A 27,055-nucleotide genomic window follows, 5' to 3' on the forward strand; every position below is an offset into this window, starting at 1 on the left:
GTTCTATAATCCTGAAACATTACATTTAAACCCAGGTGCTTAACGGTAACGAATGGATTTGTATAAGGGGCAACGTCCCACAGTGAAATGCAAAAACCCAGTCTAGGTCTCTTTCGGTAGCAACGAATCTTTCCTACGCCGCTCACCGCCATACCCATCCGCGGGAAAGCTACCTCCACTAGCCGAGGAAGGCGGAGCCTCGGAGGGCACTCCCGCCACACAGCGCTGGCGGCGCCGCTGGGCTTCTTGAGAGTTGTAGTTTTGGTCACCCATCTATCTCCTTTGTTCAGGCGGTATGTTGTGAACCGGGAAACTACAACTCCCAGAGTGCGCCAAGGTAGCGAGCGCCCGCGGCAGTGACGATTGTGGCGGACAAGGCCCGAAGGGACTCTGCCTTGTGGAGTGGCGCTGCTGCTTGGGCCGGTGGCAGACTGCAGGCTGCTGGCGTCGCGGCTGAGGAAAACGGGCGAGTGGGTTCGACCTTTCCCGTTGTGGTGTCCGCAACGATGAGTGCTGCCAGGGAGTCCCATCCTCACGGGGTGAAGCGTTCAGCCTCCCCAGACGACGATGTAAATAACAATGGCGGAGTGGTGGAGGGTTGAGGCCTACCAAAGATTGGGATAGGCGGGGAAGGGTGGATGAAGACGGAGGAAGCGCTTGAGGTGACCCGAATGGGGAGGGCCGCGGGGAGGACCCAGAAGAATGGGAAATGTACTCTTTTCTTAATTAGGCTTGAACTGTTTGTACAGTTCTACTCGCTAAAAGCCAGAGACCTGCATGGGAAGGGGAATCGAGGAAGGAAATTCTGAATGGTCGAGAAGTGAAAGAGCTTAGTCAGGTGTACGTGTTTCCCCATTTTGGGGCTGTTGAAGCTTCTTTATGGATGTTTTTACTAGGAAATGGCAAGATCCTGCTGGTTTTAGGCTTAAAGTCCTCCTGTGATAGTCGAGATGTTCGTGCAAATTTGGACAGATTTTCTGGCCGGGATTAATTTTGCAACGTAATGGTAACAGTTAAAATTAACTGTACTATTAAGAGTACACCAAGAAAGTCCTGAACGGAAGAACTGTACCGGGGGAAGTGGCGCACAGTGCTGAGGCCTGAGACGTTGAGATGTAGAATCCAGTTTTGATGTCAAGTACTGCTCTTCTCCCTCCCCCCACAGTTGTCAGTTTAAGTAGCAGGCCATTCATTCCTTGAAGTAAACTATTAAATATTTACTGCTGTGCCAGATGTTGGGAGTTCAAAGATGAATAACTATGGTGTTTATCCTGGGCCTTTTGTGTATTTGTACTAGTTCCTAGCGCGGTGTCATGGACACTGCAGTAACCAGTAAACGTAAAACTAGGTCCCTCATACAATGGATGAATGCCATGGAAACGTAGACGGGGAAATTGGGGAGCGGGGGAAGGTGGAGAGGTTATTGATAAGGATGATGAAGGGAGGATAACTAGTTTACTTTCGATTACTTAAAGCGCTGTCAATTTCTGATTGTGTAGACGTCTTTGTTTTCTGAAGTGCGGTTCAGTGCCTTTGGTAATATTTTACTTTGCGAAACGTAAAAGACTCATTGAACTCTGTTGGTGCGTCAGTTGTAATAAATGAGATGACGTTAAGACCCATCCCTCATTAGGTAAATGGTGGAGTTAGGTCCAGAATAGTAAGGCTCTTTACGGAAATTGATTTTAGCTCTGCAGAAAGATAAGTAATCAGTAAAGATATAGTGAGATTTATTCGTGCCCACGGTTCCTCCCTATAACTGGCTTTGAGATATTTTCTTGTTAATATGGTAAGCCAGTTCTTATCAGGATTTTATCTAGGCTTTTTGAGTAACCTGAGTGCCGTTTTAAAAACCATTACGCTGTTTTCCTCCTGGTATTTAACTGTGACTTGATTGCTAGAATGTCAGGCACCTGTTTTGATAGGATCAAAGAAATAATCTTTTATTTTGACAGAAAACTCTTGGCGATATTAGGTAATTTAACAAAGTTAAAGTGATTAAATAATTAAATCTCTCCAGTTTTTGATGAGGTAAGGTTAAACTACATGACCTTTAAGACCTTTTCCAAACTTATAAGCATTCCTTTTAATAGAGATGGTTACAGTTGCAGTTCAAAATTAGGTCCTCGGACCTTAACACATTATCTATAAATTTTGCTAATGCGTGCTGCAGTTCATGGGGTCGTAAAGTGTCAGACACGACTGAGTCGAATTCCATATTTTAGTGCAATACAGTAGTAACTTGTCCCTTGACAGTGATTTTTGAGTCAGTTTCTTTAATATTTTTATTTTTGTTGGTAATTGGGAGTTATCTTTAAGTGCTTGTGTTTTTAATATTTTAAGAATAAAACATATTTAAATTTTTAAAATACATGTCTAAGTTTAGAAAATAAAATGTAAGTGGTCAACAGTTTCTAATGTGCCTCTGCACTTAAAAATTATCAGTTTTCTTTGTCCACTCACCTCATGTTTATTGGGGGTAACAAATCATGGAATCCAACTCTAAGAAAATGCTGACAATTGTAGAAATAAATTCTAGGAGTTACGACAGTGTGTACTGAAGAGGAGGTAAATTGACTGCAGTTCTATAATAAGTGGATTAAGGATGAAACCAACTTAAAAATGGTTTCATTGGTTTGATTGGAGTGGAGAAATGAAAGCTGTCTTTTAGGAAGTAGGATGAATAGGGAGGTTGACTTTAGTAACTGGTGGAGAATCTCTAAGAATGTATGGGCACCCATGTGCTTTTCAGAGTACAGCACTTGAGCAAGGTACTTTTGACTGTATGGGAAGACCTGGAAAGAAGAACTGGAAGGACTTCATGATTTTTTTTTAAATTAGAATTATAAATGGTAGATGATAGGGTTATTTATGTAAGGCATTGAAGATATTTGCTCTTTTAATAGGAAATTTTGGGAAGTTTTGCTTTTTTAGACAATTATTTTAAATTAATTCTACATATTTTATAACTGTAGTTCATAAACTACTTGTATATATCCTGTCTCATTTGATCATGTACAGAGTATGATGTGGAAAGAGCAGAGGATGGAAGCAAGTCATTTAGCCTCTTTGCCTCAGTGTCCTTATTTATTAAATGGACGCTTGAGAGAATATAAATAAAAAGTGATTTGTAAGTTGTGAAACACTATGCAGTTCTCAGGTGTTGGTATTCTTAAGACAGCCTTTCAAAAAGACTCTTAGGGCAGATGGAGAATTAAAACTTAAAAGTTAAATATCAGGTTCACAGAACAAGTGTTTAGTGAGAATCAGAACTTAAGCTTCACTAATACTTTGTTTTTTGTTTTGGGTTTCTTTTACTTAACTATATTGAGCCAGAAATAGTTAAGAACTAACTAGTCTATGAAAAAATATGAGATGTCAGGTGGGAAGAAGTAAAGATTGGGAACTTAGATGGCCAGAATCAGAAGAGCATGCCACCAAAAGGAATTGAGAAGAACCATAAGTGGGTGTCCAATATGGGACACATATTTCAACTCTTAATGCCCAGGAAGGATGATCATCATTGTTTTGCTGCTGCTGCTGCGTCACTTTAGTCATGTCCGACTCTGTGTGACCCCAGAGACAGCAGCCCACCAGGCTCCTCTGTCCCTGGGATTCTCCAGGCAAGAACACTGGAGTGGGTTGCCATTTCCTTCTCCAATGCATGAAAGTGAAAAGTGAAAGTGAAGTCGCTCAGTCGTATCCGACTCTTAGCGACCCCATGGACTGCAGCCTACCAGGCTCCTCCGCCCATGGGATTTTCCAGGCAAGAGTACTGGTCTTTTATGAATAATTTTCAGAAGAAAAGATTATAAAAGTAATTTTATTAAAAATTCTCATAACTTAAATTCTAGAATTTAACCATAACAAACCAAATTTTCTTGATTTTTTTCACCTTATGTATCTACGCATGCATACCCAAAATATTTAGCATTCTCTGAATATAGCTCCTTTGCTTTTCACTTCTCTTCTTTTCATAGCTATTTGTAAGGCCTCCTCAGACAGCCATTTTGCTTTTTTGCATTTCTTTTCTATGGGCATGGTCTTGATCCCTATCTCCTGTACAATGTCACAAACCTCCGTCCATAGTTGATAGGGCACTCAATCAGATCTAGTCCCTTAAATCTATTTCTCACTTCCACTGTATAATCATAAGGGATTTAATTTAGGTCATACCTGAATGGTCTAGTGGTTTTTCTTCAATTTAAGTCTGAATTTGGCAATAAGGAGTTCATGGTCTGAGCCACAGTCAGCTCCCGGTCTTGTTTTTGCTGACTGTATAGAGCTTCTCCATCTTTGGCTGCAAAGAATACAATCAGTCTGATTTCAGTGTTGACCATATGGTGATGTCCATGTGTAGAGTCTTCTCTTGTGTTGTTGGAAGAGGGTGTTTACTATGACCAGTGCGTTCTCTTGGCAAAACGCTATTAGCCTTTGCCCTGCTTCATTCCGTACTCCAAGGCCAAATGTGCCTGTTACTCCAGGTGTTTCTTGACTTCCTACTTTTGCATTCCAGTCCCCTATAATTAAAAGGACATCTTTTGGGGATGTTAGTTCTAAAAGGTCTTGTAGGTCTTCGTAGAACCGTTTAACTTCAGCTTCTTCAGCATTACTGGTTGGGGCATAGGCTCGGATTACCGTGATATTGAATGGTTTGCCTTGGAAACGAACAGAGATCATTCTGTCATTTTTGAGATTGCATCCAAGTACTGCATTTCGGACTCTCTTGTTGACCATGATGGCTACTCCATTTCTTCTAAGGGATTCCTGCCCCCAGTAGTAGATATAATGGTCATCTGAGTTAAATTCACCCATTCCAGTCCATTTTAGTTCGCTGATTCCTAGAATATTGACGTTCACTCTTGCCATCTCCTGTTTGACCACTTCCAATTTGCTTTGATTCATGGATCTGACATTGCAGGTTCCTATGCAATATTGCTCTTTACAGCATCGGACCTTGCTTCTATCACCAGTCACATCCACAGCTGGGTATTCTTTTTGCTTTGGCTCCATCCCTTCATTCTTTCTGGAGTACTTTCTCCACTGATCTCCAGTACCATATTGGGCACCTACTGACCTGGGGAGTTCCTCTTCCAGTGTCCTATCATTTTGCCTTTTCATACTGTTCATGGGGTTCTCAAGGCAAGAATACTGAAGTGGTTTGCCATTCCCTTCTCCAGTGGACCACATTCTGTCAGACCTCTCCATCATGACCCTCCTGTCTTGGATGGCCCCACACGGCATGGCTTAGTTTCATTGAGTTAGACAAGGCTGTGGTCCGTGTGATCAGATTGGCTAGTTTTCTGTGATTATGGTTGCAGTGTGTCTGCCCGCTGATGTAGAGTTCCAAAGAATAGCAAAGATCTGAATGCACAGTTCCAAAGAATAGCAAGGAGAGATAAGAAAGCCTTCCTCAGCGATCAGTGCAAAGAAATAGAGGAAAATAACAGAATGGGAAAGACTAGAGATCTCTTCAAGAAAATTAGAGATACCAAGGGAACATTTCATGCAAAGATGGACGCAATAAAGGACAGAAATGGTATGGACCTAACAGAAGCAGAAGATATTAAGAAGAGGTGGCAAGAATATACAGGAGAACTATACAAAAAGGAGCTTCATGGCCTAGATAATCACAATGATGTGATCACTGACCTAGAGCCAGACATCCTGGAATGTGAAGTCAAGTGGGCCTTAGAAAGCATCACTACAAACAAAGCTAGTGGAGGTGATGGAATTCCAGTTGAGCTATTTCAAATCCTGAAAGATGATGCTGTGAAAGTGCTGCACTCAATATGCCAGCAAATTTGGAAAACTCAGCAGTGGCCACAGGACTGGAAAAGGTCAGTTTTCATTCCAATCCCAAAGAAAGGCAATGCCAAAGAAATGCTCAAACTACCGCACAATTGCACTCATCTCACACGCTACTAAAGTAATGCTCAAAATTCTCCAAGCCAGGCTTCAACAATACGTGAACCGTGAACTTCCAGATGTTCAAGCTGGATTTGGAAAAGGCAGAGGAACCAGAGATCAAATTGCCAACATTCGCTGGATCATGAAAAAAGAGAGAGAGTTCCAGAAAAAAATCTATTTCTGCTTTATTGACTATGCCAAAGCCTTTGACTGTGTGGATCACTATAAACTGTGGAAAATTCTAAAAGAGATGGGAATACCAGACCACCTGACCTGCCTCTTGAGAAACCTATATGCAGGTCAGGAAGCAACAGTTAGAACTGGACATGGAACAATAGACTGTTTCCAAATAGGAAAACGGGTATGTCAAGGCTGTATATTGTCACCCTGCTTATTTAGCTTATATGCAGAGTACATCATGAGAAACGCTGGGCTGGAAGAAGCACAAGCTGGAATCAAGATTGCCGGGAGAAATAATCAATAACCTCAGATACGCAGATGACACCACCCTTATGGCAGAAAGTGAAGAGGAACTAAAAATTTTGCCTCTTGAGGAAAGTGAAAGAGGAGAGGGGAAAAAGTTGGCTTAAAGCTCAACATTCAGAAAACGAAGATCATGGCATCTGGTCCCATCACTTCGTGGGAAATAGATGGGAAAAACAGTGGAAACAGTGTCAGACTTTATTTTGGGGGGCTCCAGAATCACTGCAGATGGTGACTGCAGCCATGAAATTAAAAGATGCTTACTCCTTGGAAGGAAAGTTATGACCAACCTAGATAGTATTTTAAAAAGCAGAGATATTACTTTACCAACAAAGGTCCATTAGTCAAGGCCTATGGTTTTTCCAGTGGTCATGTATGGATGTGAGAGTTGGACTGTGAAGAAAGCTGAGCGCCGAAGAATTGATGCTTTTGAACTGTGGTGTTGGAGAAGACTCTTGCGAGTCCCTTGGACTGCAAGGAAATTCAACCAGTCCATCCTAAAGGAGACCAGTCCTGGGTGTTCATTGGAAGGACTGATGCTGAGGCTGAAACTCCAATACTTTGGCTACCTCATGCGAAGAGTTTACTCATTGGAAAAGACCCTGATGCTGGGAGGGATTGGGGGCAGGAGGAGAAGGGGACGACAGAGGATGAGATGGCTGGATGGCATCACTGACTCGATGGACATGAGTTTGAGTGAACTCGGGAGTTGGTGATGGACAGGGAGGCCTGGCGTGCTACGATTCATCGGGTCGCAAAGAGTTGGACATGACTGAGTGACTGAACTGAACTGAATATAGCTAACCGCTTATCAGTTGTCATGTGTGAAACTGAAACATAAAATCAGATCTATTTATAATAGATCTTAGCTTTATCTTTATTCTTGCATTTGCATCATCAAAAAAGAAACCTGAAATTTTTTGAAACGCTTTCATTTCTCAAAGTTTTGTGTAGAAAGGGGGGTTCCCTTCTTTGCTCTATAATTACACAGCATTTTCATTTTTAGATTATAAAGTCAACTGAAATGATCAGTGAATGCTTTCATTTCTGTATTCCTTCTAGTCACTAGCCCTTAATGTTTGTCCACTTACCAACTATATCAAATAAGTTTCGGTGTACAAATATCATAAAAGAGGAAATTAAATTGTTACATATCTCTCTAGAAAAAATGGGATGGTCCAGGCTGTTGTTGCAGTAATGCAAGATGAAGCCTGTTGAATGGCTTTCTAGATGAAAGTATCATATTTCTTTTTTTGTCTTTTTTCTTTGTCTCGCGTTGACTTCCAGGTTAGAGAAAAATTCTCTCTCTCATTGCCTTCTGGGTTGGGGAAATCTACTATTTCATCATCCAAAAACTCATAGTTTTAGATTTTTGCAGTTAAGTTTGCCATTATCGTTAGAGTGTGTACCCTACTTGTCATTTTGCATTCATATGCTGCTGCTGCTGCTAAGTTGCTTCAGTTGTGTCCGACTCTGTGCGACCTCATAGACGGCAGCCCACCAGGCTCCCCTGTCCCTGGGATTCTCTAGGCAAGAACACTGGAGTGGGTTGCCATTTCCTTCTCCAGTGCATGAAAGTGAAAAGTGAAAGTGAAGTTGCTCAGTCGTGTCCGACTCTTAGCAACCGCGTGGACTGCAGCCTACTAGGCTCCTTCATCCATGGGATTTTCTGGGCAAGAGTACTGGAGTGGGTTGCCATTGCCTTCTCCGATTCATCTTCTAATTCATGTAATAGTTGTGAAATACCTCCTGTCCGTCTAGGTTTTTTTACTCAGTTGCCATTATGGGTAGAAATGTAAAATTTTCAACTGTGTCCAAAGAAAGCTAAAGCATACAACAGAGAGGTGATGTCTTCTTGAAAGATGATGCAATTCTTTGGACAACACAATGGGATAACTTTTCTTATTATTTTAGTCATTTTTAGCATAATTGGGAATGATTAATGAATTATAATGAAATAATTCTTACATTTGTTTCAAGTTGTAGGGGAAAATATTGCTAGGATTCCATAATATTTGTTAGATTTATATAAAGGTTCAATAGACCCATTTGATAATTACAAGATAGGATGAGTTTTGTTCTATTCTTTAAAAAAAAAAAAATAGTAAACATTCCCTGTTCTTTGGAAGACCTTAAAGAATAAAAGTCCTAACATACCAGTCCTTAGAAGTAACAGAAACTGTTCAAAAAAGAAACTAAAAGTGGGTCTAATTGACTCTGAAGTTATACTGTTCTTTAGAATATTACTATAGCCAGTTTTTAACTTCAGTTAACAGCTGTGGCAGCCTTCTAGGTTCAAAGTATTAAGTACCCTTGGGTCCTGTAAGGCTCTAAGTAGCTCTCACAGTGTGGTCAACATCATCAGCATGTCTTAAGAATTTGTTGGAAGTGCAATAAATCCTTGAGCTCCATCCCAGATGTATTAAATCTGAAATTCCTGAGGTACAGCCCAGCAGTCTGTGTTTTAACCAACCCTCTAGGTAATTCTTATAGGTGTAAACTTTTGAAACCCAGATCTCTGGCTTCAAAAGAATTAAAGGAGTTTGCCTTATGGTAACAGAAAAGAAGTATTTTTTAAATCGAATATAATACATGTGGTTAACTTCCTAATCAAGAATGAGTCTAGTTTATAGTGAAAACTGATGGGAGTGGGAGGGAGGAAGAAACTTGGGATTTACTAGTAGACTCTCTAAGTTTTCTTAATATTTATTATTACACAGGAAAGATTAACTGGTCTATTTCTTTTCCAGCTTGGATCTAGCAATTGGGAGGCAGCAGACTTAGGTAATGAAGAAAGAAAGCAAAAGTTCTTGAGACTTATGGGAGCAGGAAAGGTAAGCATCAGACAGAATACATTTTTATCTTTTCTGTGAAAATATTGCCCTTTTTGTGTATGTTAAGTGAGAAAGAATGAATACACTCGGATTCCATTTTACTTTACATTTTAAGGTCTGCCTGATTACTTTAGTTTTTTGTAACCGTAACTGACCTAATTAAGCTGCTTCTAGGATTCTCTGTACCACTGGGTGATAGTGTTTAGAGATATATAGCGAAAAAAAAATTGGTTTGAGTAGACTCCTGTGGAAGAAAGAAAAGGCAAAAGTTGTGATTTGCCATCTGTTAGCCTAATAATTTGATACTTCGGGGCAGACCATTTGGTAGATCTTACAAAGAATAATCTTTCATATTTTATAGCTTGTCCAGCTCTTTAAGTAGTGGCCAAGGGAATAGCCTTTATCAAAAACTTGAATTCTGTCCTTTGCCTTTGTTTTTTTTTATTCATATGAGAATCCATTCATGCATTTTACCAATGACTATTGACTGTCTAATACATGCCAAGCACTGTCCTAGGTCCTGGAGGAGCAGGGTGGGATCACACAGATCAGTAACACATGTTTGGAGTCATCATCTGCTGGAGGATACCAGATAATGACAATATAGAATTATAATTACTATGGAAGAGCTATGCACATGCTGTGAAATCAGCAGACAAGGGAAGCTAACTCCTGTTTAGCAGCACAAGAAAGCTTCCCAGAAATAGAATTGATCTGAATCTGAGAGGATTAAGAGTTAGCCAGACTAGAACAGTGGAGTTGGGCATATGGAAAGATCATGTAAGATGTTAGGACCTATACAAAGGAAGCATTTGTATAATACTACATTAGTCCAGATTTCCAATAATTTGTTATTTGTCATAGAAAGTAGTCTGAAGTTTCTCTTGGTTCATGTAAATAGATTTTCTAAGGATATATAAAGTAATAGTTTAGGAAGTATACTCAATCTAGTAGAATTAAATTTCTTTAAGTACCTTGAAATAACATCCTAACATAAAATGTATGAAATTTAACCACCAGTGGTCAGTTATATCTCAGTAAAACAGGAGGGGGCAAGTAAGGTGGAGGAGAGATTGAACAATTAAAAAAAAAAAAGAAAAAATTTGGCTACTGATAAATGGGTATAGCATACATTAAATTCTTTGATAGCAAAGATTATAACTGATCTTTTAGTCACAGGGTGCTATCATCTTAGAATAACTTGGTGCCATTGTATATATTCAAATCTTGTTACATATTTTCTGCAATCTAAAGGAGCCATCTGCTTAATTATTGATTTGCTTTTGTGCTAATAATATGTGGGGCAATAAGCATTAATGCTTGAAGCTTTTCAGGAGTATCATCTGGGTATGGAGAACGTGGCATGATTTCACAATAGGATGATTTGTTATCTATATCTTCACACTTGATTGGTTAAGATTGCTTTGCAGAGTCAAATTTTAATGAACAGTTTTGTTGTTATTGTTGAGTTGTTAAGTCGTGTCTGACTCTTGAGCAACCCCATGGCCTGTAGCCCCCCAGGCTTCTTTGTCCATGGGATTTTGCAGGCAAGAATACTGGAGTGGGTTACCATTCCCTTCTCCAGGGGATCTTCCTGACCTAGGGATTGAACCCAAGTCTCTTGAAAGGGCAGGCAAACTCTTTACCACTGAGCTACTAATTTTAGTGAACAATATTTTTTTCAGTTGGTAATTTTTTTTAATTGAAGTATAGTTGATGTACAGTTTTGTATTAGTTTCATATATACAGCAGAGTGATTCAGTTATGCATCTATGTCTGTTTTTCAGATTCTTTTTCATTATAGTTTATTACAAGATCCTGAATATAGTTCCCTGTGCTATATATGTATAGTAGGACCTTATTGTTTGTCTATTTTATATATAAGAGTTTATGTCTAAAATTCCAGATTTGTCCCTCCCACCCATCTTGCCCTTTGGTAACCATAAGTTTGTTTTCTATGTCTGTAAGTCTGGTTTCTGTTTTGTAAATAAGTTCATTGTATATTTTTTTAGATTTTACATGTGATATAATATTTGTTTTTGTCTGACTTCATTTATTATGATAATATCTAGATCCATCCATGTTGCTGTGAATGGCATTATTCATTCTTTCTTTTATTGCTGAGCAGTATTCTATTGTGTGTGTGTGTGTGTGTGTGTATATACATATATAATTCCATTATATTTGTGATTACATTGTAACTCATGCTACATTCCTCAGTTTACTACTTATCTTCCTAAATCCTGTTTGCCCCTAACATCCTGAGCTTGCTATCTCTTAAAAAGGCTATAGTGTCTCTAAAAATGCCTAACTTCTATAAGGTATAGTAAAATATGCTAACTTTACAACATTCCTTAAATCTTTAACTTCTATTTTAATTATTTCTAAGCCCTAAATTCAGTAAACTCCTTTGCTATAAACAGTTTCCTCACAAATAGGCTTCAGATAGCAATCCTTCCCGTGGCCTCAAGCTGTGGCCTATGCACTCATCCTGGAACACTCTTTTGTAAAAGTCCTTAAACAAATGTCAATGATTAACTTTATGAATTATTCTCTGAGCAATGCTGCAGAAGGCTTTGTGCCTTCTCATGCTCCTCTCAAGAACAATAAGCACCTTAATATTCCTTTTCAGTCAACTCAGCCGAGGAGAGGAAAAAACAAGTCAGAATTACAAGGCCTAACTCCTTCATCCCGGGTCCATGCCTGCAGAATGAGGAGAGGGGGCTGGGGCAGTGCCTCCATTTTGTCAGTAATGCCTAACACGGCTCCCGACACCTCCTTGTAGTTTTGATTGGAGTTTCTGTAGTTGAGCATTGTTTCATGTGTCTTTTGGCCATCTGTATGTTTTGGAGAAATGTCTGTTTAGATCTTCTGCCTGTATTTTGATTGGGTCAGGATTTTCTTTTGATATTGACCTATAGGAGCTATTTGTACATTTTGGAAATTAATGTGTTGGTAGTCTCATCATTTGCAAACATTTTCTCCCATTCCATAGATTGTTTTTTCATTTTGCTTATGGTTTCCTTTGCTGTGCAAAAGCTTTTAAGTTCAAGTTTTTTTAGGTCCCATTTGTTTATTTTTGTTTTATTTCCATTACTCTAAGAGACAGGTGAAATAAATAGTGCTGCAATTTACTTGTATCTTTAATCCTGTTCAAGTTTATATTTGAATACAGTGTTAGAGAATGTTCTAATTTCATTCATATACATGTAGCTGTCCAGTTTTCCAAGCACCACTTATTGAAGAGACTGTTTCTCTGTTGTATATTCTTACCTCTTTTATCATAGATTAATTGACTATAAGTATATGGGATTATTCCTGGGCTTTTGATCCTGTTCCATTGATCTTTTTTGATCAATGTTTTTGTGCCAGTTCCATACAGTTTTGATTACTGTAACTGTGTAGAATAGTCTGAAATGAGGGTGTGATTCCTCTGACTATTCTTCCTCAAAATTGTTTTGGCTCTTTGGGGCCACAGAAATTTTTAAATTATTTGTTCTAGTTCTTTGAAAAATGCCATTGGTGATTTGATAGGGATTGCATTAAATTGATAGATAGCTTTGGGAAGTATGGTCACTAACAATATGGCTTCTTCCAATTCAAGAATACTTTCCATCTGTTTCTGTTGTCTTCAGTTTCTTCTGTTAGCATCTTTTAGGCTTCTCAATACAGTTCTTTTGCTTGTTTGGGTAGGTTTATTCCTTGGTATTTTATTGTTTCTGATGTGATGGTAAGTGGAATTGTTTTCTTAATTTCTCTTTCTGATAGTTCATTGTAAATGTATAGAAATGCAGCCAATTTCTATATATTAATTTTGTAGTCTGCAACTTTACCCAGTTCATTGATGAACTCGAGTAGTTTTCTGCTGGTGTCTTTAGGATTTCCTATATATGGTATCATATTATCTGCAAACAGTGACAGTTTTACTTCTTCCTTTCTAATTTGGATTCCTTTTATTTCTTTTTATTGATAGCTGTGGCTAGGATTCCCAATACTATGCTGAATAAAAGTGGCAAAAGTGGGTATCCTTGTCTTGTTCCTGATCTTAGGGGGAATGATTTCAAGTTTTCACCTTTGAGTGTCATGTTAGCTGTAGGTTTGTCATATATGGCCTTTATTATGTTGAGGCAGATTCCCTCTGTGCCCACTTTCTGAAGAGTTTTTATCATAAATGTATGTTGAGTTTTAGCAAAAGTTTTTTGTTCATCTACTGAGATTTTCAGTTGGAAAAAAATGCATAACGTAACAGTTGAGAATTATTTTATTCAGCAGATTTTCTGAGTACTTAACCCCAGAAGGCAGCCTCTCAGATTGCTCTGAGCAACTGCTCCAAAGAGGTAAGGGAGGAGCCAGCTTTGCAGCAAAAACCAGATTAGTTGGAATGTCAAAAGATTACTGTTAACTAGGGAAAATCCGATATGTTAAGTTAGTGAATTTAACACTTCATAGGGAAGGTACAAGAGTCTGGACTCATTGAAATCATTCTTTTGATAGGCATCTTAAGTGTTTAGGGCCAGTATCCTGCTTTTCTACATTCTGAATCTCTACCGGGAGCAAAGTGGTGAATGCCGTGGCTGCTAGGTTGATGGCTATAGTGCCCTTTGTTTACTGACATGGCTACATTTTTCATTCATAGTTCTTTCCTCTTGATTGAAATTCAACCAACATTTGAGAGGCCCTTTGTGACCAATTTTGTCCAACAGTGCTAGGGAGTCTCGTGTGAGTGTGAGATTAACTGTCTTAAGACCTTTGCCATCATTAGTTTTTTGGAGACCTGGTTACACATTGGGTAATGCAAGAGACAATCTTATAAACTAGACAAGATAATTAATATAGTTGGTAACATTAATAACTTTGCCATCATTAATTTTTTGGAGACCTGGTTAAACATTGGGTAATACAATAGATAATCTTATAAACTAGACAGGATAATTAATATAGTTGGTAACATTAATAAGGTCATAGTATGGCAGAGAAAGACAGAGTAAAATTAATGTTTTATTTTTGTTTACAAAGGAATACTTGATCAACGTGTAGATCATGGAATAATAAGGAAAAGTTTTTCTGGAAAACAAAGACGAAAAGCTAGTATGTTCCCCCCAAAAGTCATAGTTATATATTTATTATTTCATTCAGTCCCACGTAATGCCTATTGATTTAGATGCAGTCATCAGGTTTTACATGAGAGTTTTGTCATTTCTTACATGAATCAGTGATATGATCTAAAAGTTACCAGAAACTTACATTTTTTTAAAAAGTTCTTTTTATGAATCTTCTTGAAGATCTTCATTTTATAAAAGCATTAGAGTAAAACAATGGCTGTTCATAAATGACAGGACTTAAAATGGCATGGTTAAAGAACTGACTACAATGTAGTTGACAAGGAACTTGGGTATTTCTGTGAACATAAAACATTTTAAGACAATAAGTAGAATTATAATGATAACATTATACCACAGCATCTCAGATTTTTAGTAATTTCATGTAAATTTTGGAATATCTATTAATGGCATCCATACAATATAACATAAGGTCCATCTCTAATTACATGACAATGCTTCTCAAGTAATTTAACATACCTGATAAGCCTAATTAGTTTGACATTGCTCGCTGAGGAGGTCCCTTTGAAGCATCCCAGAGTTAGTAGGAGCTCAGGAGAACTTTAGAGTTTGATGTTTGGGAAGTCTGTCCATACTGTCAATACTTGATCAAATAGGATCATAGGTCATTCTGAAACAGTACTTAAACACAGTGACAAAAGATTTCAAAGCAAATGTAGATCACCTACAGGCAAAGAAACTCACATAATCTGTTGTCAAAAGCAGTTTTCTAAGAAAACTTTATTCTTTCAACAGAGAAAAGAAACAAATCCAGTCATGTACCAGCCTATTTTTAATTGCAAAATCCATTTATGTAATTCAGTCTAATTTTAGTCAGTCCTGACCACGTACAAAATTCTTTTCTCAAAGTTCCTTTCCCACAAACCTTCCATCACATATTATTTTGTCTCTTTTCTCATCTACAACTAACCACTTCTAGGAAAGAGTTACTTTCTTTTCTCTTATCAAAATGCAAATCTAATCCTCAGACATTCTTTTGTTCTTAATACACATCTTACTTTTCTAGCATACTGGACTGTTTTTCTTTATTATTTGTAGTAGCTTTAATTTTGTATTAAAAACTTTTCTAGTGAATACTAAGAAGTAAGCAATTATGAACTGTCTTTTACGTAGCATTCTGTATATTGGTGAACATAAATACCAATTTTTATAAACTTTCATCTCAATTCTGTCAACTCTAACACCTTTGACTCTAGTTTTTATTAGGACTCAGTCAGCAAGTCTTGGTCTTACAGGGAGTCCTAGAAGCTTTCCTTTCTTTCATCCTCCAACCATTTTATCAATTTGTATAAAAGTCTCTGGGGTCCTCAGTGAGGGGTTGAGCCAGGTGACTCAGGCCCTTTTCTCAGTCTTTGAAGCTGATAAATTGGCCCATTTCCTCAAGTAATTATTGATCAGGATCTCAGTGCAATTTTCTCGCACCCTTTAAATACATATATATATGTATATATATATATATGTAAATAAAACAGAGGTAAATAGAGCAGACCTGCTTTTGAGGTCTTTTATTGTTGGGGACCAGTACTTTGGGGCAAGGATCCCTTTGACACATTGAACTTTAGGTAATGTTGTTTGAGAATCTTTTGTTTTAATCCCTTTGACATATTTATCCCATTTAAAATAATCATTTATCTAAACATTTCTTTATCCATTTGGGATAAGTTCCTTTAAAATTTTTACCTTGTTGGGAAATAGTCTCTAGACTTTCCCTTTGTTTTTTTTCTTATTTTTCCATTAATCAACCTAATTAATATTAATTATTCTAATGCTTTTATCGGCATCTGTAAGATCCATTAAGCGGAAGCAGAAACCAAAATAAGATTTCCCAAACTAGTTTTTTGGGTTTGTTAAACTAAGGGTGTTCTTAGAGTTAACCATTATATACTGTTTTTTCCCCATCTTTTAATTTTTTTTCCCATAGGTATCAAGATAACACATATTTATAATGTTGTTTAGTCACTGAGTGATGTCTGGCCCTTTTGCAACCCCATGGACTGTAGCCTGCCAAGCTCCTTAGTCCACAAGATTTCCAAGGCAAGAATACAGGAGTGGATTGGCATTTCCTTCTTCAGGGGATCTTTCCAACCCAGGGATCAAACCCACATCTCCTGCATTGGCAGGTGGATTCTTTACCACTGAGCCACCAGAGAATCCTGTTTATAATAAGAGCTCTCTAAAAATTTAGATATTTAGAAGTTTCTCCAATTTAAAGGATCAATCATCTGGTTGTTAGTGAGATGTATCTTAATAGTGACTTAAACTGATAACACAAGAGGGTTCTCCACAAGAGAGTGTGAATGATGCCACCTAAACAGATCCAGAAAGTTTATTCTCAGAAATAAGTCTAAGAAAGTAAAGGCCTTCACTAAACAAGCTGATGCAGTGTATGTTAAGAATGCAAAAAGCCCCTGTGAGTTGGTAAATTCAGACAAAAAACTGCTCAGAATCTCAGTCTATTTGACTGGCTGCTAAATGTGCACCATATGTGTACCTTTTGGACGACAGAGACCAAGTGCTCAAAACATACACACACCTAAAGAAAAGGCCTGATGATCAGGTAAAACATTTATATCTCAAAGACACAGAAGAAAAAATGAATGAAAATCCCCCTAGAAGGGCTTTTGTTTTTTAACATCAGAATTCGGGTTTTTTTCAAGCTGACTTTTTCTAACTTAAGTGCATATACAATAAATGAGTTCCATTTAGTTGTTTTCAGGGCAAGACTCCTTAATTTACTTGCAGGTATAAGTTCTGTATGTACATGAATCTGGCTGTAGTATTAGTTGGAGGTTGGCTTTCTGACACTCCTCGTTTCTCTGAGTGAGTCTATTTCCTATTTTAAAGTTGAATTTCTCTCAAATTTACTACTGCACTTTTATCCCAACAGATTCTTATCAAGGTAGCCAATTTGAGGAAAACATCAATCAGGTCAGCCTCTTAACCCAACCATTCAGCCAAGACCGCTTAGTATGTTTTCAGTTGAGGAAATCCCAATGTCTTTCTATTGAGTTCCCCAGTGTCTTTCAGGTAGGGGGCACTTTCTCTCAGGGTCTTTCATCTGGGCTCCCTTAGTACCTTTCAACTAGGGGGAGCCACTCTCTTTCAACTGGGGAGCCAGGTACCAGTTAGATACCACCAAATATAACTCATCATCATCAGGAACCGGGAGAGACTCACCCAAAGAGACTCACTCATCCAAATTCGTCTGCACTCTGTGAGGAGACAGATGAGCACAATAGGCCTCTATTGGTATCAAGGCCTCAGTTCCTCATAGCATTCAGACAAAAGAGGGGCATCTTCTCTGTGTCCTTCCTGGTCACCAAAACTGTCCACTGGAAAAAATACACAACCTAAAAGTTGAGAATTATGTTTTATTTGGCAGATTTTCTGTGGACTTAAGTCACCCTCTCATATTGCTCTGAATTACTGCTCCAAAGAGGTAAGGGATATATAGACATTTTTGCAACAAAAACTATAGATAGTCGAAACATCAAAAGATTACTGTTCATTAAAGAAACTAAGGAAAACCAGACATGTCAAGTTAATGAATTTAATGCTTTTCAGGGAAGATTTAATGGGAAAATATGAGTTTGGACTCACTGAAATCACTCCTCTGATACGCACCTTAGATACCTAGGGCCAGTATCCTGCTTTTCTCCATCCCAAATCCCCTCAGGGTGCACAACTGGGGGTGGCTGCTGATTTGATGGCCAAAGTATCCTTTATTTTTTGGTGTGGCAGGCCACATCTTTCATTCACAAGAGGATCGTGTAGTTTTTTATTCTTCAATTAATGTGGCATATCACACTGATTGATTTGTAGATATTGAAAAATCCATGCATTGTTGGGGTAAATCCTGTTTGATCATGTTGCCTGATCTTTTTAGTGTATTATTGTATTCAGTTTGCTAGTATTTTGTTGATGGTTTTTGCGTCTATGTTCATCAGTGATACTGGCCAGAAATTTTCTGTTTGTGTGTTATCTTTGTCTGGTTTTGGTATCAGGGTAATGGCTTCACAGAATGACTTTGGGAAATTTCCCTCCTCTTTAATCTTTTGGAAGAGTTTGAGAAGGAGCGGAATAAGTTCTTTGATGTTTATTAGAATTCCTCAGAAGCCATCAGTTCCTGGATTTTTGTTTGTAGTGAGTTTTTTAAGTTACAGATTCTATTTCACTTCCAGTGTCCAGTCTGTTGAAATTTTTATGTTTCTCCTTGATTCAATTTTGGTGTGTTGTATGTTTCTAGAAACTTGTCCATTTTTTCTAGGTTGTCCAGTTTGTTGGTATATAATTGTTGATAGTATTCTCTTAAGGTTTTTTGGTATTTCTGCAATATTAGTTGTTACTTCTACTGTTTCATTTCTTATTTTATTTGGGTCGTCTCTTTTCTTCTTGGTGAGCCTGGCCAGAGGTTTGTTGATTCTGTTTACCCTTTCAAATATACCCAGCTCTTGGTTGATTTTTATTTTTCCCCCATTTTTAAAAAGCCTCTATTTTCTCTTTGAAAGTGAAAAAGTGAAATTGTTAGTCTCAGTCATGTCTGTCTCTTTGCAACCCCATGGACTGCAGCCCACCAGGCTCCTCTGCCCATGGAATTCTCTAGGCAAGAAAACTGGAGTGGGTAGCCATTCCCTTCTCCAGGGGACCTTCCCAGTCCAGGGATTGAACCTGGGTCTTATTGAAAGGACTTCCCTGGTGGCTCAGATGGTAAAGCGTCTGCCTACAATGAGGGAGACCCAGGTTCAATCCCTGGGTCAGGAAGATCCTCTAGAGAAGGAAATGGCAACCCACTCCAGTACTCTTGCCTGGAAAATCCCATGGACAGAGGAGCATAGTAGGCTCCTACTGTCCACGGGGTTGCAAAGAATCAGACACGACTGAGCGACTTCACTCTCTCTTATTGCATTGCAAGCAGATTCTTTACCATCTGAAGGACCGGGGAAGCCCTGTTCCCTCTTTCATCTTTTATTATTTACCCTCTTCTTTTGACTTCGGGTTTTGTTTTTCTAAATATTTTAGGTGGTAGGTTAACTTACTTGAGATTTATCTTTTTAAGGAAGGCCTATATTGCTATCAACTTCTTACTTAGGACTGCTTTTGCTGTATCCCACAGATTTTGTATGGCCATGTTTTCATTTGCTTTAAGATATTTTAAAATTTTCTCTTTGATCTCATCATTGACACCTTGCTTTTTTTAATACCATGTTGTTTAGTCCCCATATAATTGTTTTTTTCTTGTTTCTCTTTCTGTCATTGATTTCTAGTTTCATGCCATTGTGGTCAGAAAAGACCCTTGAAGTAATTTTTATCCTCTTAAATTAGTTAAGGCTTGTTCTGTTTCCTAGTATGTCATCTATCCCAGAGAATGATCCATGTTCACTTGGAAAGAATGTGTATTCTGATTTTTTGGATGTTATGGCCTATCAATTGAGTCTTAACTGTTGTGTTGTGTTATTTAGGATCTGTTGCACTGATTTTGTGTAAGATCTGTCCACTGATATTAAAGTCTCCTATTGTATTCCCATCAGTTCTTCCCTATGTCTGTTAGTATTTTATTTTTATTCATTTATGTGCTCCTATATTGGGTGTATATATGTTAACAACTGTAATAGCCTTTTCTTGTATTGATCCTGTTATTATTTTGTAGTATCCTTTGTCTTTATGGACTTTGTCTTAAAGTCTGTTTTTTCTGATATGGGTATTGCTACCCCCGCTTTCTTGTCATTTCTATTTCCATGAAATATCTTTTCCATCCTCTCAATTTCAAACCTGTGTGTCCTTCACCCTAAAGAGTCTCTTGTAGGCAGCATTATGGTAGTATCCTCTTGGTTTAGTCCAATCTGTACTCTCGATTGTATTTTAGTACATTTGTATTTAAGGTAGTTGTTGATAGATATTTGTTGCCATTTCAGTGTTGCCATTTCAAACCTTCTTTTCCAGTTGAGAATGTATTTCTCTTTGTTCCTTTCTTTTTGTTCCTCCTGTTGTGCTTTGATAGTTTTTTTTGTGTTACGTTTGAGTTCTCTTGTGTTTTTGGTTTTTGTGAATTTGTTGTATGTTTTTGTTTTGTAGTTACCCTGTTTTTCAAGGTTTTTTAAAAATAAAATTTCTTATAGCAAAAATTACATATTTCAGATTTATTAGTGAAAAAACTAAACAAACAATTTGGACAAGTACCTTAATATTTATGGGTTTAAACATTTTCATACTTAAGAAATGTGAAAATGTTTTCTGCCAGGTTACACGCCAAATCTCATATGAGGAAAGAAATGTACTAGGTTAATTACATTTACATTGATTGTACCCTCGGCTTGAGTTTTTAAGAAAATACTGTGAACACTGCCAGTCTGAAGCAGCCTCAACTTGTTGCCTAGGACAGAGTTAAGGATATAAATATGAGTATTGTTAGTCTTGCCTATTTTTCAAATGGTTTTAACCCATTATTCTATCTCATTGCTTTGGACTGGTAGTCATAGGTTCAAGCACATTCCAGTAAGAATCTACATTTTCTAACTTCTCTCCCCCATATTTTATGATTTTGATGTCTGTCTTCTTTTATATCTCCTGTTAAATAAGCCTTTTGCTATTCATCTTAATTATCATTGCTTTCACAAAAATTTTTTTTAAAACTATGGTACTGGCTTACTTAAGTGATTTGTTTTCTGATTGTGATTTTCTCTTTCCTATAGGTTTTTGCTGCATTTCTATTTAGAGAAGATCTTTAAATATTTCTTTTAGAATAGGTTTTGTATTGCTGTATTCTTTTAGTTTTTGCTTGTCTGCAAAATTCTTTCTCTTCTTCTAAATAACAGTCTTGCTGTGTAGAGTATCCTAGGTTGTAGGATTTTTAGGACTTTGAATTTGTCTTGCCGCTCCCTTCTGTCCTGCAGCATTTCTGTAGAGAAGTCAGCTGATAGACTTATGAGGTTTTCCTTGTAAGTAAACTCTCTTGACTGCGCCACACAGCTTGTGGGATCCTAGTTCTCTGACCAGGAATCAAACCCTGGCCCCCTGCAGTGGAAGTATGGAATCCTATCCACTGGGCTGCCAGGGAACTCCTACTTGCTGCCTTTAGAATTCCCACTTTAACTCTGGCCATTTTAATTATAATGTCACAGTATAGGTCTGTTGGGTTCATCTTGTTTGGTACTCTGTTGTGTTTCTTGTACCTGGATATCTGTTTCCTTTTGGTTTGGGGAGTTCTCAGCTATCATTTCTTCAAATGCATTTTCAGTCCCCTTTTCTGTTTCTTCTGGGATCTCTGTTACATGTAGATTGACTCGCTCTGTTTTATACCACAGATCTCATATATTGCTTTCATTTTTTTTTTTTTTTTCCACTTGTCGTTTTGCCTGCTGTTCTGATTGGGTGATTTCCATTATTCTGTCTTCCAAATCATTTATTTATTCTTCTGCATTGTTTAGCTCTCTGTTTATTACCTTTAGCTCAGGTTTTGTTGCAGTAGGTTCTTTCTAATTTTAATTGGCTTCTCTTTATAGTTTCTAGTTATAATGATCTGCATTTTTGTTGATAGCCTTTTTTAACTCCTTTATTATTTTTCTCATCTTTTTGAACTCGGGGTCTAGTATACTGGAGAGAGGTTTCATTGCACGTCCAGGGGATTTCTCTTGTTTTAATTGGGAGCAATTCCTGGCTTCTTCATTTTACTTATGTTTCTCTATAATTTTAGGAGAAACAGTTTTTTGCTATGGTCTTAAAGGGTTGTTTTTATGTGGAAATATCCCTGTATAGCCCATGAGTCTAATATTTTTGGTGTGAAGGCTGTTTTTAGTATGAATAATTGCTGCATCTTTCTTCAGTGTATGCTTGCTGTCATTACCTTGTTGTAGGGGTTATAATTGGTGTTCAGGATGTAATCTGGCCTCAGGTGATGTGAGTTTCTGTGATTCCTTTAATCTGGCCTCAGGTGGTCTCTTGGAGAGCATCTTTGCTTCCTTTAATCTGGAATGAGGAATGCTAACATCTTACATTTGTTTATGGGGTTTAGTTCTGTAAAGAACTCAGAGATTCTGTTATTTGTATTTCTCGAGGTGGAACTGAGACCCTGCCCAAAGGCTACACTGTTGTTTCTTGACTGCTCCTCACTCTGCATCCCCTCCCTTCTCTGTTTAGCCTCTATTTGAATCTGCCCTTTGGAACTCAAGGAAGGTCACGGAGGCTGGAGTCTCTTCCCTACAAGCAAGAAATGAGGGACACAGAAAGGTTTCTGTGCCCAGGAGCCCCACAGGCTCCTGTTTGGTTTCAAAACTCAGTATAAACCATAAAGAATGGATTGGAACTGATAAATTGAGACTAATTATGTAAGCTAATGAGTTGGTAACTTTGAGTTAGATTTATCTTTATGTTGTATAGAACTAGATTGTTTTAAATTCTGTGCTTTTTCATAGTGTGAAAGAGTGTTTTTTGTAGTCAGAAGTAACAAGCTAGCTGTTTGTGGTCTGTTGCTAAGTAGTAATGATTCTTATTTTTTATATTTCTATCATTTTGTTCATTATCTTTATTTAGCTAAATAATCTGATTTGCTTTTTCTTCATGATATATACCTGAGACATAGTTCAGTTCAGTTCAGTTGCTCAGTCGTGTCCGACTCTTTGCGACTCCATGAATCGCAGCACGCCAGGCCTCCCTGTCCATCACCAACTCCCGGAGTTCACCCAGACTCACGTCCATCGAGTCAGTGATGCCATCCAGCCATCTCATCCTCTGTCATCCCCTTCTCCTGCCCCCAATCCCTTCCAGCATCAGAGTCTTTTCCAGTGAGTCAACTCTTCGCATGAGGTGGCCAAAGTACTGGAGTTTCAGCTTTAGCTTCATTCCTTCCAAAGAAATCCCAGGGCTGATCTCCTTCAGAATGGACTGGTTGGATCTCCTTGCAGTCCAAGGCACTCTCAAGAGTCTTCTCCAGCACCACAGTTCAAAAGCATCAAAACCTGAGACATGTTTAAATGTAAAAAATGTTTAAATTGATCCAATTTTCTAGTTATCTGTCTGTCTTGTTTAAAACCTACATACTTTCTATCCCCATCCTCTGCTTGGTTTATTGTAATGACACTGCCTTCAGACATAACTATAATTTACTTATTGATTTTGTTTCCCCTCCCCATCCCTATCCATGCAAGAAAGTAAGTTCAGCATCAGGCACATGGGCAATAATTATGTTAAATCTGTGGTTTCAAATTCTAATACATTTCCTTCCTCTTACAGAAAGAACATACTGGTCGTCTTGTTATAGGAGATCACAAATCCACATCTCACTTCCGCACAGGTAAGAAGGTAAAATATAATTGAAGTGGAGGTGCTAAAGTTGGAATGCGAAATACTTGCATATATTTTGGGATATTCTAACTTCTGTGTATAATTGTTGATTAGTTCTGATGAGTAACATGTTGGAAATAGATGTTGTATATGTAAACATGTTACATACATCATGTAACAGTATATACTCTGATGAAGGATTTGAAAGAGTTTACATTAATATGATATTCTAACCAAGAAACTGACTTGTTTCTGTTTTCATTTTTACCAATTTACAACATGTAGTATTTTAATTGCAGTGAGGTTTTATGCCTCATCTTGCCAATTGTAGTTTCCAGAGTTTACATATATTTTGTATACTATTTACTATACAGTGTTAATAGTTGGCATATTGTACTGGTTTTTAGTTTATTCACTAAGTTTTGCTCTGAGATCTTTGAAGAGCATAAACTCATTGGAAAACCTGAAGAAATGAATTTTTCTTTTAATTTGGGGGGGGATTTAAATTAAAAACTGAAAATGAATTAGAATTTGGATTTGAATTCAGTCTGCTGAAAAATTTTCTCCCATTTAATATTGACCCTGATCTTGGACATTATTAATAATAGGGCACAATACCCCATATACATTTAAGAAAACCTTTACTTACATCATTTAAATTAACTTGATACTGACCTAGATTATGTAGCATATTTTAGAAATTAATAGGCATTTTATTTTTCTGGTGTTGAACAATTACTTCAAATTAATCTGCATTGCTACAAAAGGCTAAAGCGTCTGAACTTCGGCAGAATGGAAATGTATTTAACTGTTGCACTTATTCTTTTAAAATATGAAGTTATATTCTTGTATTTACAAATTAAAAGGCCATGTACAGAAAGCTCCAGTGGTATTGGTAATATTTTAGTCCTTGGGTGGTAAGTTTATAGATGGTTGTTTAATATTCCGCTTCATAACTTACATGCAACAGAGTATATGTTAAAAGTATATTTATATGTCACCTGATATATCGGTTCAGTACAGTGATACGCAAAGAAAGGCATATGAAGAGCCAATTCCAAGGTCATTTTATTTAGCCATTTTCTGAACAGAATTATGTGCCTTTTCATTATTTGTGTTCAAAGACAGAAGCTGTTGTTTGTTGGAGGTGTTTTTCTATGACTAGGAGGAAACTTTCACTTTCAGGAGAACCATTATTAGACTATATTAACTAAAACATGATACCCAAAGTTCTTAGTAATTAATATTTACAGTATCTAAACTTCAGGCAATTCTGAGAATTCCTTATCTGGTTTAAATTATTACATGGAAAAAATTTTCATCTTTAATAAAACAGCTTCTAGTTTGAGTAGTTACTAAAGAAGTAAGTTATTTTATCTGTTAGGTAAACTACGTATGGTATATAAACCCAGTCACAAAATTCACTGTAAAATTACTCAGAGAAATCAGCCCTAAATATAATAGCATCTGTATTATGGGTTTTTTGTGTAATCAAATATTTTTATTAATTTGACTGAAACATAATCAAAGTACACTGGACATACAGGGGAAGAAGACAAGAAAATTAATGAAGAACTGGAGTCTCAATATCAACAAAGTATGGACAGTAAATTATCAGGAAGATATCGACGACATTGTGGACTTGGCTTCAGTGAGGTAGTAATTAACATATTTTCATTAAGTGGAAAGATAATTCCAATTTGATATCACTTATTTCTGTTAAATTACTATAGCAACCAAGAATCCTATGTAGAAACCTCTCTTTATATAGTTACTTAAAATATTTTTATATGCTAAACCAGGTCTTTGTAGATAATGAGAAGAGATACTGAGAGTTTTTGAAATGTTTTTTGATACTAACTTAATGTACATTCTGCTTAGAGAACCATTAGGGCACATTTTAGGTAGGCATGGACAATGTACTCACAAGTTAGATGAAATATTTCATGTAAATACTCATTAGGAGAGTTTTCTGTTGTTTCCTGTGTCACCTCGTTCCATATAACTACTGGTTCATTACTCCAAAATAATGTAATATGCAAAACTGTTTTCAGCATTCCCATGAATCAGTGGTTAACTTGCCTTATTCTTAAAAAAAGTATTGTTTCCATCAGGAAGACACTGTTAATTTCAAACTAGGGAGGGAAGGAAAGGTGGTGGTGGTCTTCAGAGCCCTTTCTTAAGCAAAAATCCTACTCAAGTGCCAGTTTATGAAACAGCTGGAGACGCCTGAGCCCTCAGCTCTTGCCTAGGCAGCCTCTGTTCTTAAACTGTTGATTTAATGGCTAGGGAGTGAGACAAAAATGAGGGTCTGCTCCAGTTTTTGTACTGGATACTTTTAACAGGCTGTTGGTTGATGTTTGTAGGTAGATGATCATGATGGGGAAGGTGATGTGGCTGGAGATGACGATGATGATGATTCGCCTGATCCTGAAAGTCCAGATGACTCTGAAAGTGATTCAGAGTCAGAGAAGGAAGAATCTACTGAAGAGCTCCAAGCTGCTGAGCACCCTGATGAAGTGGAGGATTCCAAAAACAAAAAAGATGCAAAAAGCAACTATAAGATGATGTTTGTTAAATCCAGTGGCTCATAACTCCCAAACACTTAGTCTTTGTATTAAAAGTAAGCCTTATTGTTATAATGCACAGTGGAGGACTGCTTATAGAGCACAGACCTTTGTATTATAATTTTTAAAAAGGCCCTTTTAAATAATTACAAAGAGTGTTTGCTTTCAGATGCCATGGGTTACACTTTTATGGGCATGACTATAACCATTTTTGTAAAGAGTAAGAGTTGTATAAAATAAGAAATAAATACAATACTCAACTTCTTTTCATGTTAGCATCATCAACAATCTCTAATATCACCTTTTTACCCCTTCAGATAAAGTTATGGGGGAAACAGTATTTTTTGTGTGGTAGCTGTTTATCTTTTTTTGTTTCTTCATGTTTTTCTTTTATAAAAGTTTTATCTGGTACTGTGATGTGTTCATGGGAAATAGTCTTTTATTATACTTTCTCATAGTAGAACTATTCATCATGGATATTTCTGCTGCCAATAACAATCTAAATTAATTCTGGCAAAAGATTTGGAACTTAGTTTACTCTTACTGATTCAGCTCTACTCTTTTGGACCAAAGCAACATGAGAGCAAATACTTTTCACACCTGTTAGGTTGGGGTTGCAGTTGTCATGTATTTGGAATGCTATGATCCCAAGCAGTCTTTATATAATTTGAATGATATTGTATGTTAGTTTTTTTTTTTTAATATAAAATTGGCCAATTTTTACAGAAGAAAATTTTTCTCTGATCATTTGGTCCTATCTATTTAGGAATATGTAAAATGGAACTTTTTTTTTTTTTTAAGGTAATATGTGACCAAAGTTAATTTCCTTCCTAATGCTTAAATAAAGAGAAAGCAGTTTCCCATA

At 37.2% G+C, this 27,055-nt stretch overlaps 1 protein-coding gene across 1 annotated transcript; it reads left to right on the plus strand.

Moving 5' to 3' along the window:
* The first annotated feature begins 315 nt into the window (after positions 1 to 315).
* On the plus strand, positions 316 to 27,055 carry C16H11orf58 (chromosome 16 C11orf58 homolog). The gene is made up of 5 exons (XM_006077766.4): positions 316 to 569; positions 9,144 to 9,227; positions 23,573 to 23,633; positions 25,170 to 25,279; positions 25,990 to 27,055. Exons 1-5 carry the CDS (start codon positions 507 to 509, stop codon positions 26,215 to 26,217), a joined length of 546 nt encoding a protein of 181 aa, XP_006077828.1. The 5' UTR covers positions 316 to 506; the 3' UTR covers positions 26,218 to 27,055.

This window comes from Bubalus bubalis, chromosome 16 (assembly GCF_019923935.1).
Source record: "Bubalus bubalis isolate 160015118507 breed Murrah chromosome 16, NDDB_SH_1, whole genome shotgun sequence".
NCBI lineage: Eukaryota > Metazoa > Chordata > Mammalia > Artiodactyla > Bovidae > Bubalus > Bubalus bubalis.

What these genes read in the sequence shown, in the direction of transcription:
- C16H11orf58 (XM_006077766.4), top strand. Translation starts at nt 507, where the DNA reads ATGAGTGCTGCCAGGGAGTCCCATCCTCACGGGGTGAAGCGTTCAGCC. An exon ending in GACTTATGGGAGCAGGAAAG is followed by an intron (nt 9,228 to 23,572) that starts GTAAGCATCAGA and finishes TTCCTCTTACAG; the next exon opens with AAAGAACATACTGGTCGTCT. An exon ending in CACATCTCACTTCCGCACAG is followed by an intron (nt 23,634 to 25,169) that starts GTAAGAAGGTAA and finishes CTGGACATACAG; the next exon opens with GGGAAGAAGACAAGAAAATT.